Source organism: Rhipicephalus sanguineus, chromosome 9 (genome assembly GCF_013339695.2).
Source record: "Rhipicephalus sanguineus isolate Rsan-2018 chromosome 9, BIME_Rsan_1.4, whole genome shotgun sequence".
Taxonomy (NCBI): domain Eukaryota; kingdom Metazoa; phylum Arthropoda; class Arachnida; order Ixodida; family Ixodidae; genus Rhipicephalus; species Rhipicephalus sanguineus.
Window position 1 is genome coordinate 9,091,645 of NC_051184.2, and position 17,216 is coordinate 9,108,860.

Sequence of the window (17,216 nt, forward strand, 5' to 3'; positions counted from 1 at the left end):
CTCTAGTACACAGACATTAGTTGCCAGATGGTGCATTAAGCCGTACAGTTGTACATTTTGAGTCTTATTTGAGCATATTTTGAGTTGCACATTTTGAGTAGTGCGCGCGCGCGCGCGCGCGCGCACACACACACACACACGCACACACACACACACACACACACACACACACACACACACACACACACACACACACACACACACACACACACACACACACACACACACACACACACACACACACACAACAGAACCACCTCGAAACTGTCGCATTATGTCGTTCGGCTGTAGTGGATGAAGAGAGAGGGAACCCCGGATCCGAGTGGTTCCTGTTCGGAGCGGGGCTCCTATTTTGCAGCCATTCGACGCGTGACCCCAATGGAGATGCGGCCACAAATGGAGGTAAGCGATTCGATATGCATCCTGTAACATGGCGCTAGTGCGTAACCTACTTTTGCCAAAACAAGTACGGTTAGTGGCCGCCTTGTGTACGTTACCAGACTGCCGCAGACACCAATGCTCCTTCAGAAAGCGATGCAATATTTTCGTCATGGAAGTGCTACGTTTCCTTCTAGTTTGGATGTCGGGTAAGGCACCCTGGCACGGTCTCTGAAGAAACGGCGCCTGATATTAGCCTACTTTTAGGTACACATCTTTAGTTAACACCGGTTCAGATACAAAAGCTCCTGAAATTTCAGTTGTCTGCCCTATGTAATGGTGCACTGAAACTTCAACCAAATAAGCGTCGATTTTTTATTGCGTGTCACCGAAACGTAAGCACATGATTGCAGAATCCCTAGCCACAGGAACGCGCCTGTCAGAAGCAGTTCTTAGAGTGGTGTTGCGCATGTTTCATCTGGTTCAGGCATCTGAAGAGTCACGTGGCTGAAGGAATAATGGCAAAACAGGCAAAGGGAAGAGCTGTCATGAAATTTACAAGCATAGTATGGGTTCGTTTAAGCAGGGAATACGTAGGAGACCACTCTACCTTACAGGATCCCGAAATATAAGGGATGAGGACATCTTATAGCACACTCACGTGGAAATAATCCGCATTAATTCCAATAATTCTGTGTGCTTTTCGTACAATTTTATGGAAATGTTATAGAATCCATACGGAATTCCCATAAATAGCGCAGATTTATATGGAAATCATAATATTATTGTGAAACGGTTTAACGAACGTTCCAATAGCAATTTTTAAACACAACTATACCTTCGTTGAAAATTAAAAACAAAATTACAACTGCATAAGTGATTATAGATTACTCCTAGCTCTTCGTACGTCGCTGCAGCCAGGAGACGAGCTCGAACAAAGAGTACGTTCAACTGATGTAACTGAATGAGAGACTTGCGAAATACTTCCTTGAATGTTTTTACTTCAAGCTCCTCTTTGGGCTTTACGTAAGCTGAGAACCGTTTCAGGCTTCTATTATGAGTCCCTAATTGCTTGGGTATTTTTTGCAGGTGTTTCAACCACTGAAAACCCTCGTCACTTCGTTATCCTTTTGTTCGGTGGTGGTGACAGCCTTTTTCCTCGGAGGCTTGAATCAGGTAAAGGATCCTTTTCTCATTCTCTGTATACAGTATTCAGAAGAGTGCATGAATTGTTCAGCACGAAGACGAAGGGACCGATAGTAGGAGAACTTAACTGCACTAAACAAAAAAGCGTATTTCCACGTTATTAAAGGGAACCGTGTCATTTGAAATTCGTTCCAAGCTTTCTGATAGAAATGTAACGGAAAAGGGACTTGCCCGAGGGTTTATTGAAAGCTCCTATGAGTGTCCGCACAGTGCCAAAACACGGATTCGATAGTACAAGCGGATGTACTCATGAACTGAGAATACTCCGTTTCAATAATAAGTTAAGGAGCGTTGCCTATACTGAGAAGTAATACAACGGATGTTAAATTCAAACACATTTACACGTAAAAAAATTCAATGGTTGAAAGGTCTCTAAATCACTTCGAGTTCAAAGACGAGAGAGTGGTTTCGTTCTCGCATTCACTACCCTTCCTACAGGTGCTATTTCCTCCTCGCCGCTTATTTCTTCATGAAACACGTGGACAATATCAGCACTAAGATCTGAGCCTTTCAGGGTTTCGCGCTGTTATCTCCGCGGGCGTAGTCGAAAGCGCACGAAACGAAGTGAAGTCAGTTGATCGCGTGCGATAGTCATGCGACGCAAGGCATAACGGGCGTGCTGCATGGCAAAGCAGGGCAGGAGACAACTCACAACTCCCTCGTACATGAGCCAATCGAGAGATTGTTTCCTTATGACGTCACGTGAACAGATTGCTGGGCGGCTTCACAAATTCTGGCGAAAAGACGGGAAACGCAGGAAAGCCATAACACGCTCGTTCTTTGTGTTTTCAGAGGTTAATTAGGGGCCCTTTAAATGAAATGGCTTTGCGAGCCACTGGATAAGCTTGTTCGTGGGTGAAACAAAGAATGAAAAAAAAATGCGCAAGAAAACCCCGAATTCAATCTAAGAGCGTGATAAGATAGGTGAAACTGCGCACGCGGGCCAAGAAAAGCACGTTAAAGATTACAAGAACGCGCAAATACAACTCCATTCCGTAGTTAATCTATATTAAATTCTGAGATTTCACTTGCCAAAATGACGTTATGATTATGGAAGCCCCCATGGTAGTTTAATATTGACCGGATTAATGTTGATCACCTGTAGTTCTTTAACAAGCACCTAAGGGTGTTCTTGAGCTTCGCTCCCATCGATATGCGGCCGCCCTGGCGGGGAATCAAACCCGCGTCCTCGAGCTTTGTAGCATGACACCTTCGCCACTGAATTACCTCAAATGAATTACCGCATTTCGAAGGTCACATTTTCGGTCCCTGCCGGCGGCAAGTTATCGTTTGGTCCACTTTACTTTCTATATCGTAATTACTACAAGTAATATCCCCTGTACTTTCCTTGGCATTATTGTCTGTTAGTTCTCATTAATATTCTGTCAAGTGGTACTGTTCCATAAGGAAGTGAAAGTGAACAGAAGGGTTTGAAAACAAAACAAAATTAAACATATTCACGTAGGTGTTCTTTACATACTTCGTGAATACATAAAATGAAATGTAGAAAAAATAGAAAGCGGGCGATTCTGTTACAACTGAAAAACTGTTTCTAGTAGGAGCGCAGCGGACGCCCCTCTTGGTACATAATCATCACATTTTTGAGGCGAAAGCCTTAGATGCATCATCAAACGTTAAAATTGACCGTCGGCTTTGTCGGTGTCAACCCGACTGATGCAAAAAAAAAAAAATCATCACATGATCACACCCCCATATGAGGTCACAGATCGCAACGACATCATGGCGTCACTATGACGTCACATAATGCGACGTCACATGATGACGCCAACACATGACATCGTCGCTTCGTCAAAGTGGGCCGATCACGGAGGCAGTGCAAAACCAGGTGAAGTGCAGAAAGCTTTCGAAGGGGGGCAGGGGATGATCAATGCATCGACTGAGAAGAGAAAGATGTCGTTCGCCTTGAAGTCGTCTTAGGCAAGTGCATAAGGGACCCTGTGAGTTTTTTATTACTTTAGTCTCCTGAAAATAACGTTGACTGCACGGAAGAGGATATTTCAACCGAAAGTTACAAGCATATAACTTTTAAGCAGTCACCCTAGTGTTGTCCTTCTTGTAAGGTGCTAGCTAGCTATCACCAAGATTTCGCTCCGGCTGGTGGTGGAAGCTCACGCAATTCTTAAGAAGGGTGACTTGTGTGTTAGCAGAGCATCGTTATCCCTTAGTAGGAAATAAGATAGTGCACCTTAAAGTCACGTGTATCTGTCTCTTTTATCTAATTTGCCCGACGATATTTATTTATTTATTTTATTTATTTATCAATACTGTTGACCGAAGGCCGTTACAGGGTGGTTGCGTTACAAGATATGAAAAAAAAAAAGGAACGAAAAGAAAATGAAGTCGCGCTCGAGGACAGACTCAAGGTACAGTACACGCAAAAGGCAGAATGCAGTAGTACACGTAATACAATGATAGAATAGGTACAATGCAAGCAAGAAGAGTTGTAGACACTATTAAATTCTGGTACCATCAAATCTGCCGCGGTCGCTTGATGAATCAGTTCTTATACAACAAAAAACGAAAGTTTTCTTTGGGTCAACTGAATCCACAAGGTAAACGCTATGTGTCTACAGTCGCAGTGAAAAGTTTAGTTATCCCGGTTTCAAACTTGCTTACATTGTCTACTGTCAGTAGTTCATGTGGCAGTGAGTTCCACTCCTCTATTGTTCTGGGGAAAAACGAATATTTATGTACATCTATTCGAGCTGCAATTGGTAAAATATGTTCTTGGTGGCTGCTTCTGACTGTTCGAGACACTCGCTGTTTTATATATTTTTGGGCATTGAAATTAAACCAGTTACGATGAATCAGATACAGAATTTTCAATCTAGCTATCCTCCTGCGTTGAGTAAGTAAAGGCAAGTTTAATTTGTTAATCATCTCAGTTACGGAATCAGTTGATCGGTATTTTGATAAGATGAACCTTGCGGCTCTTCTTTGGATTTTTTCAATTCTTTCTATCAGGTTGTTTTTAAAGGTCATGCGACGCAAGCTGTGTCGCAGCTGTGAAGAATTTTGCTTTTTTTTTTACTTCTCTTTTGCATTTTTTCACTCACGTTGGCTTCACGATGTTTACTGCGCATGTGCTAGCAAGAACTGCTGCAATAACTGTTGTTCGTCAGTGTATCGTGTGTCCTTCCTTCCCTGTCCGCGTCGTGTAAGCGCTGTTTTTTCCTTTCGTTATGCAACACCAACTGGCCCAATGTTGCTCCCTCCGGGAGTGTTGTCTCCCTGCCTTAGTGAGCACTTCCGCACGGTACCGAAGAGCACAACAGGCCCACGAAGACACTGTTTTCAAAATATTAAAAGCTGCGTACTAACGGTGCCACTAAATAGCTCAGTTGCGTCGCACTAACTAGCGTAGCGTGAAATGTGTATTCTCTCCTACGTCTCATCACCAGCGTAAAAACAGAGCAGTGTTTTTCCATTTAGATAAACAGTTATTAAACACCGCACAGATTGCGCGCATGCTTGGGTAGCTTACCGGCCTGAGTCACGTATACAGGGAGAGCGGTACGGTCTGAGTGTCAAGGTTGAAACGTGTTCGGGAAGCTTCCTTCCCATTCCCGTAATTACGTTTGATATGCTCGCCACACTATTCTGCACCGTCATGCACGGGATGACTCTGTGGTGTGATAAGACCGCACAGCACTCGTGATAACGCGCAGAATTCAAGGTTAGGGGTTTATGCAGCTATATCACGGTCGTGGTAAAAAAAAAGAAAAAAAAAGATATTGAGTGGAATATTTTTCATCTTCTGTTCCCATAATCATCAAAAACAACAACACCACCACCATCAACAACAACAACAACAACAACACCACCATCATCATCATCAACAACAACAATAACAACAACGACAACAACAACAAATAATCAGGGTCTCTATATAACGTGCTTAAAATAATAAAAAAATGACTTCATGCTTTACCCGGTACTTTTTTAAATTCGACTGAAATTACTACGTTTCAGATCTCTCTCTCTCTCTCTCTGTTACATAAAAAATGAGTACGCATTAGGAGAAGGAAAGATAAGACGCACAAGAAGGCAGCATCACTTCTTGTGCCGCGTCAAAGAACGTCCCCCTGTGTAATCACTGATAATTCCGATGCGTCATTAGAGTACCTCATCACAGGGTGCTCGGAATACAAAGAACAAAGCACTCAACGGTGTGATCAGTTAAACATACGCGATAGACGACTTCTCACAGTGTGTAAAGTGCTTAGACCATGGCCACTCCCAGACAAGTTACAACCAGAGTGCGCATCGTGATTTTCCAGTGGGCGCAAACGTAATGAACTCTTTATAAGTAACACTAATGTTTCTTTTGTTGATGTTGTGATGTCTATGGATATAGTTCGTTATCATTTTACTTGCAAGAACACGAGAAATATTTGTTTTTACTCGATCCGCAACAATCTTTATGTTTTGCACTCTGTCCACAAGCACTTCATTTGTACACTGGCAATTGTACGTGTACGTACGAGTGCTCCCAGTCATTTCTTTCCTTTATTTTTATTTATTTCATTGCATGTTAGTTGATTCGATATTAGTTTCATGATGTTGGGATAGCTGGCACTAACACTGCTAACACAGTCTACCCTTCCACGTTTTTACGTCTAAATAAAAAAAGTCACAGTTTAGCCGCAAGGGCGAAGCAATGCGATAGCAAGAAAAGCGGCCTGTGATGGACGCGCTGATACGCTGCAGAAAGATCTGCCTTCCCGACAGCAACTACCGCGCGAGCAGACAGCGGAAGGGCAAGGTTCTCCCTGCGCAAATATTAGAAGAAGCGAGCGAGCTGGCCGACGACTTTTAAATGCGCCCGTTGCGCTCCTCGCGCCATCTCGCTGGTAATGAAGAAACGCTTATAAGCGCCTGCCGTCTCTGCGTCCTGCCAGCGGTAAAGGGTGTGCATATAACGCTCGCCGTTAGCTACCTGAATGATCTTCGCTATGTAATCTAGATCGCGACTTGTCCTGGAGCCCCCAGATCGCCTACATGAAAAAGAAGCTCGCCATGATCACACACGTCCTAAGGTTTCTTGCGGGAAAATCGTGGGGTGCATCTGTACGAGCGATGCTTCAACTGTATACAGCACTTTTCCTCGGCTTCATGCGCTACAGTTTACCTGTACTGGGCAGGACCCGAAGAACAAACTTACGCGTGCTCCAGTCGATTCAAGCTCAAGCACTGAGGATATGCCTTGGGCTTCCGAGATGCGCGTCCTCAGCAGCGACTGTCGTCATCGCTCGTGATCACCCCATCACAACATATATTCGCGTCGATGCTTTAAGAATGCACATAAGACATGCCGCCCGGATTCCATCACACCACCTCGCCTCACTTCCAGCTGCTAGGCCACACTCTGCATTCAGCGGAATTATTGCTTCGCATAGCGCAGTGATTCCCACGAACTTCACGCACGCAGCAAGACCGTCATTGCCGTTGTGGTGTCTACATCCACTGGAAGCCCTGATAACCATTCCCGGTATACAAAAGAAAAAACACTCGTCATATCTGGCCCTACAGCAAGCCACTCTATTGTTCCTGCATGAAAAACACAGTGGACGCCTTCACATTTATACTGACGGTTCAGTTTCTTCTACAAGCTCAGCAGGGGCAGTGGTCATACCCGAGAAATCCGTCACCATAAAGTTCAAGACGTCGCACTTGACATCATCGACGGCTGCAGAACTCACCGCCATCCGTGCTGCCCTAGAGTTCGTAGTGGAAGAAACGCCACAGGCGTGGTCAGTCTTCTCTGACTCCAAAGCAGCGCTCCAGTGCATTATGTCCCCATATCGTCATGGACCAAATGAACAGTTAGTCGCTGACATAAGACTGCTTCATCACCGCGCCATTGAGAAGCACCACAGCCTAATCTATCAGTGGATACCGGGCCATTGCGGTATCTACGGAAATGACCGTGCTGATGAGGCTGCCCGATCTGCCCATGATGCTCTCCATTGTGCAGCTATACCGCTGTCAAGAACGGATGCCGCAACAAGGCTTCGTTCCCATGCACGTGATCTGACAATGGCACAGTGGAACTCGACGGAATTTACCAACGCCCGTCTTCACAACTTGGACCCGAATCTACAGCTCCGTCTTCCGTCGGGAATAACTAGAGCTGAGGAGACGCTCTTGTGCCGCCTGTGGCTCGGGGTGGCCTTCACGAAGGCCTACTCATTTCGAATTGGAATGGCCAGCAGCCCGACATGTGACAACTGTAGCTGCGAGGAGACAATCGCCCATCTTCTCTGTGAGTGTCCTCGCTTCAGTGCACAAAGAGAAGAACTGTCCAAAGCGTTAAATAGACTTGACAATCGTCCACTGTCGGAGGAAAAGATTTTAGGACACTGGCCGAAACCATCCTCGGCACGGAAAGCTTTGAAGGCGTTATTGCGCTTTTTGCGCAAAACTAATCTCATAGACAGACTTTAAGCAGTGTCGTTTATCGTACTATTGTTCTTTTTTTTTCTTCTTCGTTTTGTAACATCTCTTTTCTATCATCTTTCACTCCCCCTCCCCCTTTCCCCAGCACAGGGTAGCCAGCCGGTCTGAGAACTGGCTAACCTCCCTGTCTTTCCGTTTTTCTTCTCCTCCTCCTCCTCCTCCTTCGCTATGTGGCGTAGTGGTTAGCGCCACGCGCTGCGGAGCGAGCGGTCACTGGTTAGGTTCCGCGCTTCGAAAGCATCTTTCTGAATTATTTTTCTTTGGGACTTTTATATATATACACATAAATATACGGTGCATGACGGCAGCGGCAAAAACCAGCCGAGACTGTCCATATAATTGCTATCGCAATAAAAAAGGCGTATTGTTTCGTTGAACTGTGAAGCAAGCTTAAGTGCATAAACATACATTGATGTTTTTCCAGCAAGGGGCATCGGCACAATAAAACGGAACTCTTAGTTTTATCGCGGCTCAAGAAATGTTCCTGACGCAATATGCAGGATGAAAAATACAGGATGGACATATCATTACGGGCTCAACGCTTACAGCACGTTTTCTTACAGGAGTCCCTCAAACGAAGAAGAAATCCTCCTGACTCGTTTGGGGCAAATGATTTGTGGATTATCTCGCTTTAATCCGGCTTAAACTTCCCCATTAGAGAGCAAGGAAAAGCATAACTAAGGTCCATATATCCGCTTTCTAGAATGCCACCGAATGCAGATTAAGAGTTATTGAGTGATTCTTACTGTCGAGAATAACGGCTTAAGGCTCGTTAGTTGCATAAAGTACTTCTAATTAGGTTCTTGAACCCGTTCTGTGCTTGTGAAACTCACATTTATATGGCCTTATTAGCAATGAACAATGCTTCATCACTGTTCCAGGCAATTCAGTACGCAGTGATTAAATCCTACATGCTAAGCTTTGAAATGGTTACAACATTATACGTTGTATACGTATATACTGTAACTAAACAATACCATGCAGATGCGTCTATGTCGGCGTGATTACGAATAAAAGTGTCGTAGAAAAGCAGGATAGCTGTCAAGCGTAGTTGGGGATATTCATAAGGGTAACTACAGATGTCAATTCGAAAGTGGGGGAAACATTTCGCTTAACACAATATGTACTCAAACTGAATTTTGTCGTAGAAAATGGTGTGTACCTTTTCCATTCATCTGGTAATAAATACATCACCACTCTGAGAAGCTGATGGAGAATACTCTTAAGTATCAATAGCCAACTAAGAAGAAGTCGTGGAAGGGTGTTATGACACAATCTGAAATATTTTCTGATCTGATTTCCAGGCAAACGTTAGGTTTTGTATGCTGTCTCAAGCGTCGTCGCTTCAGGTAAGCGTTCTTGACTTTAAGGGAACACAATATAATGCTAAGCATGTTACGTCCCGTTTGCACCCTCTAACCGATTAAACAAATTTTGGGGGCTCGTTAACATATTGAACTAGGTACTCGCATCATTTTAGGTCAGACTCGTTGTCCATGTAGAATGTCTAGAATCTTGTTGTTGATGCTTGAATGTTCAGTGCATGTGCGTGGATGCTGCTCCCTTAAATTTACGTTGAATGAGCAAGACTGTGTGGTTGAATTGCCATCGTTATCTAGGACCAGGCCCAACTTGTATGCAGAGCAGCGACAACTCAAAAACGAAAATTATGTATTTTATATTTCAGAGTCAATGCATTTTATGCAACCAGCAGAAGTACAACACAGCCGTGAGTAATTTGTTATACCCAAATCTTCTCTCTTCTTACTCAACACAAGCAATGGTTATCATGTCCACTATTACAGCAATTTCTTCCTGAAAACTTCATGCAATTGTTCTGAGAACTTGTAAAGGTTCTCAGTAGGATTTGTGAGGCATTGCTATCAAACAGGAACTGTCTTTTAAACATTTCGTAGAGAGAGAAGAGAGAAGGAAAGGCAGGGAGGTTAACCAGTATAGGACAACCGGTTTGCAGAATTTTTGTTACAACAGGGTACTCGTCTTGTCACAGCTTACAGCCGAGTGAAACGCGCTTGAAACGTGTTGGCGGCTTTCAATTACTTTAAATACAGAATGCAAAGAAAGAGCGAGGCTAATACATTGTTATTCTGGCCCATAGTCTTCTCTAGAGCGATTGTGGCAATGAAAATAATTTATCTGGACGCGTTCCGCCCAGTGATTTGCACAGCCCGGAAGATCAGCGAGATCAGGGCATCTATCGTTACCACGCTCGCAAGACTTATTAAGAATATATCTCTTACTTGATGTTATATTAAGTGAAATTGGCATCTTTATCTATAGTTACCTTGATGCCTAATCGCGACTGGAAGATGTGGATGTCTGCCCGTCAAACTCTGATGCCTTTCGAGGACGTCACTGATGTTTCATCTGATTTTATTTTTCAGCTGAATGGCTGCTTAAAGCAGGTAAGTCGTGAAACATGCTTTCTCACATAGGTTACAGACACTATTTACGGGTGTATATATAGTTTCACACTGTGGCGCATTAACACCAAAATCAGAGGCACTGCGCATCGAGATCAAGCTATAGGCTCATGTTGACACAAAACATTGCGAATATAGCTTGCGGATAGCAATAGCAAAAGCAATCATATCGCGTTAGACAAGACAGAGCGTTCCTGGCCAGTGAGTTACCGAGGAACGTAAACAGCAGACGCACGCGCGCGCGCGCGCGCGCGCACACACACACACACACACACACACACACACACACACACACACACACACACACACACACACACACACACACACACACGCGCGCACACACACACACACACACACACACACACACACACACACACACGCTCACACCTATTTTAATACCGTCTGTTCTGACAGAGGCCTTTCGTGAAGGGGGCCAACACAGCCTGCCATGATTCGGATTGTCCGAAAATTGCGCCTGATAGAGCAACGTAAGCAGAAATAACAACAGCGACGCCGAATAAGCGACGCAAGCAATTTTTTGCTCAGGCATAAACAATAATAATAATAATAATCATATCTGGGGTTTAACGTCCCAAAACCACCATATGATTATGAGAGACGCCGTAGTGGAGGGCTCCGGAAATTTCGACCACCTGGGGTTCTTTAACGTGCACCTAAATCTAAGTACACGGGCCTCGAACATTTTCGCCTCCATCGAAAATGCAGCCGCCGCGGCCGGGTTTCGATCCCGCGACCTTCGGGTCAGCAGTCAGGCATAAACAAGACCACAACTGTCACCGTCGAATGTAAGCGCTGTCCTCTCGGGTGAAGAATGTCCTTGTTCGCGATAATAACGTCGTGGCCTGCAGCGCATCCGTTGATAAGCGTGCCGGAAAGTAAATTCAAAGGCTGTAGTACACTTTCACAAAAGCGTCTATGACTATTTGCTGAGGCTGTTGGATTTCGCGCTTCACAATGGGTTATGTCTGAGCGATATCTACCTATATATATTTATATGTCCGAGTTGACAAAAGAAATATACGTTCGCCGAAAAATTCGTCCCGATACGAAAACACACCAGAAATACTTCGCGCGGAAGGCGGGTGGACACACGTCAACGGCTACAATGAAGCCGTTGAAATCGAATATCTTGAAATGAGATTGCAAAGAAAACGACGAGCACTATAGCATGCGAGGCTTGTTTGCTGGGCTGACGGGTACGAGCGAAAGAGAGGAAAAAATACACAAACACGCATGTCCGAATGTACGCAAATAATAAGAGCAATGAACAGTCGTGAAGAGGCGAAGAAATGGAGACGGAGAAAACCGACGGACGTGGACGATTCAAGGACGCACACAAAGACGGGCAATATGTTTTTTTTTTGCGTGTGCTCATAAAAACACGCCCACTGAAATGACGTCAGCGGAGTGGGCACTTGAAGTCAGCCGTGCCACTGGCACACGCCATTTTCGATATACACCTAATCTTCTATGGCTGTCATGTTTGCGTGTGCGTGTCGACCGTGTGCATATCGCTGTATACATTTAAAAACAAACAAACAAACAAACAAACAAACAAACAAACAAACAAACAAACAAACAAACAAACAAACAAACAAAAAACAGCTTCGAACAAAGCCAAACTTCGTTTAATAATAAGTCATCCGTCAGTTCGAGCTTAGTAATTTCCTATTCTGCTATCTTGACCGTCCGTGGTGCTTGTTTAGGAGTAGCCGGTTTTTTAATGCGAACGAATCATTTTGTAAAAAGCAAACCAACACTTTTTAACCGCTTTTTGGTCTGTATCAAACACATTTTTCTTTAGAGATATGTGAAGAAATACGCCTGTTAATGTAAGTAGGACATAAAAGCTATGATATAAAAAACAATAGCGAGGACCAAGAATACAACAGAAGATAAGGAGAGAGCGAGTTTGTTTCAAGGTTGCTGCACGAAGTCTACCATAACTGCACGCATGATACCAGCAGCGGAAAATCTTCGCTAGCAATGGTTAATACTGCCTAACTGTTTAATTTAGGCTACTGTGTGTTAACTCTGTGCAATGTTGGCTAGTATTCTTGTTTTTTGTGCTGGGTAATGTTTGCAAATGCTCTCTGCCCGCACTTATACTCATGTACAAAATGACACATATGTACCCATGTACTGCTGCCTCCGGCCATAAAATGTATCTGCTTATGGAAATTCGGCACAAATTTTTATTGAAGTGCGCAGTCCTCTGTGTTACGTTTTAAGATAATACGTGCCCACAGACTACGTTGCGTGATATCTAGGTTCAGAATGAAGTGCTATTAAACGTATTTCACGCATTATACTACAATTATATGCACCTAAGAAAACGCTGCGTGCAGGTAGCGTATCAATATAGACAAAGAAACAAGAGGTGCCGATGAATCCAACTTCTTCAGAGGACTGCAATACTAACACGTGGAATTGTCGTTAGAATGTCAGCATGCAAGAATATATTGCTTTGCCCACTTCTTAGGTGAGTAAGGTAATTTATTACAGGAATATGTGGTCCGTGGTCAAAAACGCCTCCACAAGGCATTCACAACAGTATTGCGAGACGTGGGCTAAATCAGAGCAATGGAGAAAAAAAAACAGCTGCTGTAACGGCATTCCTAACGTGAACCACAAAAGACTTCATAAAGCATAAATTAGAAAAGCAATGCCCGAGAAGTCACAGCATAAATAAAGTACAGAAAAATTACACCATCTCCCGCTAAAGGGGACCATGAGGCGATGCGAAGCCGGAACACTTGCACGATCGCGTTCCGTTAGCGTTCGTTGGGCATGCTACCGACCTCACGTCGTGGAACGCGAAGAGGAACGCTACGCGCGTCGTGTCTTCCCTCTAGCCTGGCCGTTAATTCTCACGGGCGAGCGGGGAATCCGGCCGACAGGTGCGCGAGAGGAGGGGAGCGTAAGAGAGGAGAGAGAGGGGGAAGTAACGCGCATGCGCTGGCGCTCATCGCGGCGTTGCGCAGGAAAGAATGAGGTGCGCGAGAGGGGGGGGGGGAGTGGAGAGGGGGAGGGGGAGTGGAGCAACGCCACCTAGACAAACGAAGGTGGCTTTGAGTGGAGAGGAGGTGTGTGAAGAGGGTTTGCGCGTGCGCAGTAAGGGTGGTCACGCCGCACACCACCACCACCACCACCGGATTGAACACCGCCATAAGATGCTTCGCATCTAAAAGATGGAACAGGATGCATGGGTGTCTGACATAAAAGACAGACTCAACACACACAATAGCACAATAAGCACAGTATTAGCACCTGATGTATACAGGCGCAACAACACGTTTTACAAAGCCTGTCCGCAAGTTTCCTTTTTTTCTTTTTTTCTTTGCGACATAGTCCACTACGTTTCAAACAGCCCTAGTGCATGGGGATTTTTTTAGCTGACTCAATTTCTGCGTACGGTGCAATATCCCATTCATTCAACACACATTTGCGAAAACTAGTATTATTATTTGTCTAAGTTTTGAGAACTACTCTTTAATAAGGTATTTAATTTACAGAACTCGCTGCCGGCTAATATCTCCCAAGAGGAAGCATTCTGCATTATTGCAGCCTGCATCGACGTAAGTATCAAATTCTAGATGAAAAAAAAGAAAAGAAGAAAGAATGCAAAACTTGGTTGTTTGATAGTCTCCATGCTAATTTTATAACGTCTACCCAAATATATCAATTCAACATTAAGGTATATTATTATCGTCACTCCAATGCCCACTGTATAGAAAAAAAAAAACACACTTATCTCGTGCAGAAGTCTCAGAACGAGGCAACGTGAGTGCAATATGGAGGCTGGAAAGGATGAGAAATCGTCGAAGAGGAATGTCGCAAGAGCCAACTTTTTGACAATTTTTTTTGGACCCACACATTTGTATCATAAAGCTCCAAACGGGTGTCAGGTAAAGACCCCCTGACGGAACATTTGCTCCAGCGAAATTTTATTACAGCATTCTCTAGTTACTCCTGTATATAGCAGCATCAGTTCAGTCAATACTATGCCTGCAGATTTGTTAGTGTTATCGCAGCACTTAATTATGTTCAGCACGGCCAGCTTAATTACAGGACAAAACGAAGGCGCTGTGCACGCGTTCTTAAGCGACTGAACGTTCATCGGCGTGTATCACAAACACAATCGAACGTCTACTCTCGTCTAAAAATCTAACGAAGTACTCCGCTGCTTTTACTTAGTTTATAAATATACAAAAGAATGTGCTTCAAAGGGGGAGAAGCGCAGTCGAGGACATCTTAAGAGTAGGTGGTGGGATGAGCTAAGTCTTTATCAATAAAGCTAGAAATTAGACAGATGATGCGAGCTATTCTTTAAACGGTAGTGTACAAACATTTATGACGACCAAAAGGAAATGAAGGTGGATAAATGTGAGTATGCATCTTGAATGGGCAGCGCAAAAAAAAAACAATAAAAACAAAGACACAAGGTGGGAAGGGACAATCAACCACATCGTGAGTGGTGTGTGTTCCTTCCGTTTTTTTTTTTTTGCTTTGCGCATTAAAGTTGTATATCCGGTTCCAACTAGTCCAAATGTATACCCTTCCGAAAGTGAGTACTAAGTAGTGATGGGTCGCACGGGGCAACCGATTTTGCAGAGTCCTCGGCAAACTCCGATAACGCTCGGCAAAAGGAAGAGGCGGGAAGACCCAGACGAGGACGACAACGTGGTGGACGAGCAAGTGGCCCACTTGGTGATGGAAGACTACGAGCTGGTCGACGACGGCGACAGAAGTCTGTGAAGCAGCCGCGCGCGATACGCCGTTGAAGCCCACGCGATGGCGGATGCAATCAACCAATGGGTTCGGTTTCTACGAGGTTGTAGTTCGACGAGCGGCGATTTTCGAAGGAAGCACCAACTCGTAGGAAATAAGAGCTCGCGCTAGAACTTCCATTTTGAGTGGATTGATTTCAGGGGTCGAGCTGGGCTTACAGAATGGCGAAGGTCAGAAGGGAAAGAGAGAAAATGAAGAGAGAGAGACAGGCAAGGGATGTGCGGGCATCGTATATTTAAGGTTTTCACCGCTGTTGGCTTAAGATTCCTGACCACTTGCGTTTAACCGCAGTTGCAATATTTTTTTGTTGATATCTGTTCATAAGGGAGCAGGACTTGGCGCTTCTAAATGAGAAATGAGAAGAAAAAAAAAACTGCTTGAATATTTCCTGAGGAAAGTGATATTTCGTTCCTGAATAATTGGTTCTTTCCAATAAGAGTTGATATGGGCTCATAAAAAAGATGACCAAATAAAACATGAAAAGTAACTGCGTAAACAAAGAATAAACAAATCAACAAAATGCAAACTGGTAAGCGTACACACGTGTGGTACACCTATCTGCACACCTATTGATTGCTTGTTCGCTTTTCTTTAACTGTTTGTTTCTTCGAAGTGTCCTTCATTTGTGTAGTGAAACATATATGCTCACTTAAAATGTGTTTGAACTCGTATACAAAGGAAGACATTCGCCGCGCTAGCAGGTGGTCAAGCAGACTTACTACTAAACCTCCAAGTAGGAACATTAGCGTTCGCTTTTGTACAGTAACGCGCAATGGCTTGCTTCTGCATGTGAAATGTATAAACATTCAGGACTTCGCACTGCTTGCGCAGATGTGCACCGCTGTTACTTCCGCACATTCAATAAACTACGTTGTTTTGTAATCACTTATGAAGTTGAAGTATGTTGTTTCGCATAACATTTGAGAAACTAATGCTCGGCCACCACATGCGCAAAATAAAAGTTTATCCAATCCAATGATATAAGCGCAAGCATGGGCGTAGGCAGGGGGGTGCAAAAGGGGCACTTGCCCCCCTCAAGCCACACTGGCACTTGCCCCCCACCCAAGCTATGCCAGCTCTCTCTCCCCTCCCCCCTCCCCCAGCCGCGATGTAACACGGGCTTGCACCCCCCAAGGCAAAATCCTGCCGACGCCCATGAGCGCAAGCGCTTCGTTGCGTGGCTGGGCAGCACACAACGTGCGCAAACACGTAAAATGAGGCAAAATGATGCGTAAGCCTCAAAATATCACTCACTCACTCACTCACTCACTCACTCACTCACTCACTCACTCACTCACTCACTCACTCACTCACTCACTCACTCGCTCACTCACTCACTCACTCACTCACTCACTCACTCACTCACTCACTCACTCACTCACTCACTCACTCACTCACTCACTCACTCACTCACTCACTCAATCAATCAATCAATCAATCAATCAATCAATCAATCAATCAATCAATCAATCAATCAATCAATCAATCAATCAATCAATCAATCAATCAATCAATCAATCGCCTTTAGTCTCAGAGCATGCCAAAACAACACGCCCAGTTGTCCATCCCAAACTCTAAAAGGTGTACTTTTACGGATCACGCTGGGTGAATATCCCGGAGGAGGAGGAAGAATAAATCGTATTGATACGGGCATTGGAAAGCGAGTTGAAGTGGCCCCGTCTATGTTCCAAACCGTGACGCGGAACAACGCAAAAGAAAGCGCAAATAAAGTTCTCAGTGGCAGGACTGTGTGCTGTGGCGATGAGGCGAGGGTAGAGGGAAGTATACCGCACGTTGTTGATTTACACGCCCTTCTTTCCCTCTTCCGAGAAAGCCATTGTCCACGCCGTAACACGTGCAATGTGCCGGACTGAATCAAATATACCCGCTCCAGTA

The 17,216-nt window shown here is 44.5% G+C and overlaps 1 protein-coding gene across 1 annotated transcript; it reads left to right on the forward strand.

Annotated features, from left to right (window-relative positions):
- The first annotated feature begins 307 nt into the window (after nucleotides 1-307).
- Nucleotides 308-15,903, forward strand: LOC119404067 (uncharacterized). Its single transcript, XM_037670682.2, has 7 exons — nucleotides 308-402; nucleotides 1,468-1,554; nucleotides 9,369-9,413; nucleotides 9,752-9,793; nucleotides 10,470-10,490; nucleotides 14,045-14,107; nucleotides 15,144-15,903. Exons 1-7 carry the CDS (start codon nucleotides 379-381, stop codon nucleotides 15,285-15,287), a joined length of 426 nt encoding a protein of 141 aa, XP_037526610.1. The 5' UTR covers nucleotides 308-378; the 3' UTR covers nucleotides 15,288-15,903.
- Nucleotides 15,904-17,216: the final 1,313 nt, after the last annotated feature.

Bases quoted from the DNA above. Each gene is read 5' to 3' on its own strand.
- LOC119404067 (XM_037670682.2), top strand. From the start codon at position 379: ATGGAGATGCGGCCACAAATGGAG. The intron at 9,414-9,751 runs GTAAGCGTTCTT...TTTATATTTCAG, and splicing joins CTCAAGCGTCGTCGCTTCAG to AGTCAATGCATTTTATGCAA. The intron at 14,108-15,143 runs GTAAGTATCAAA...CCGATTTTGCAG, and splicing joins TTATTGCAGCCTGCATCGAC to AGTCCTCGGCAAACTCCGAT.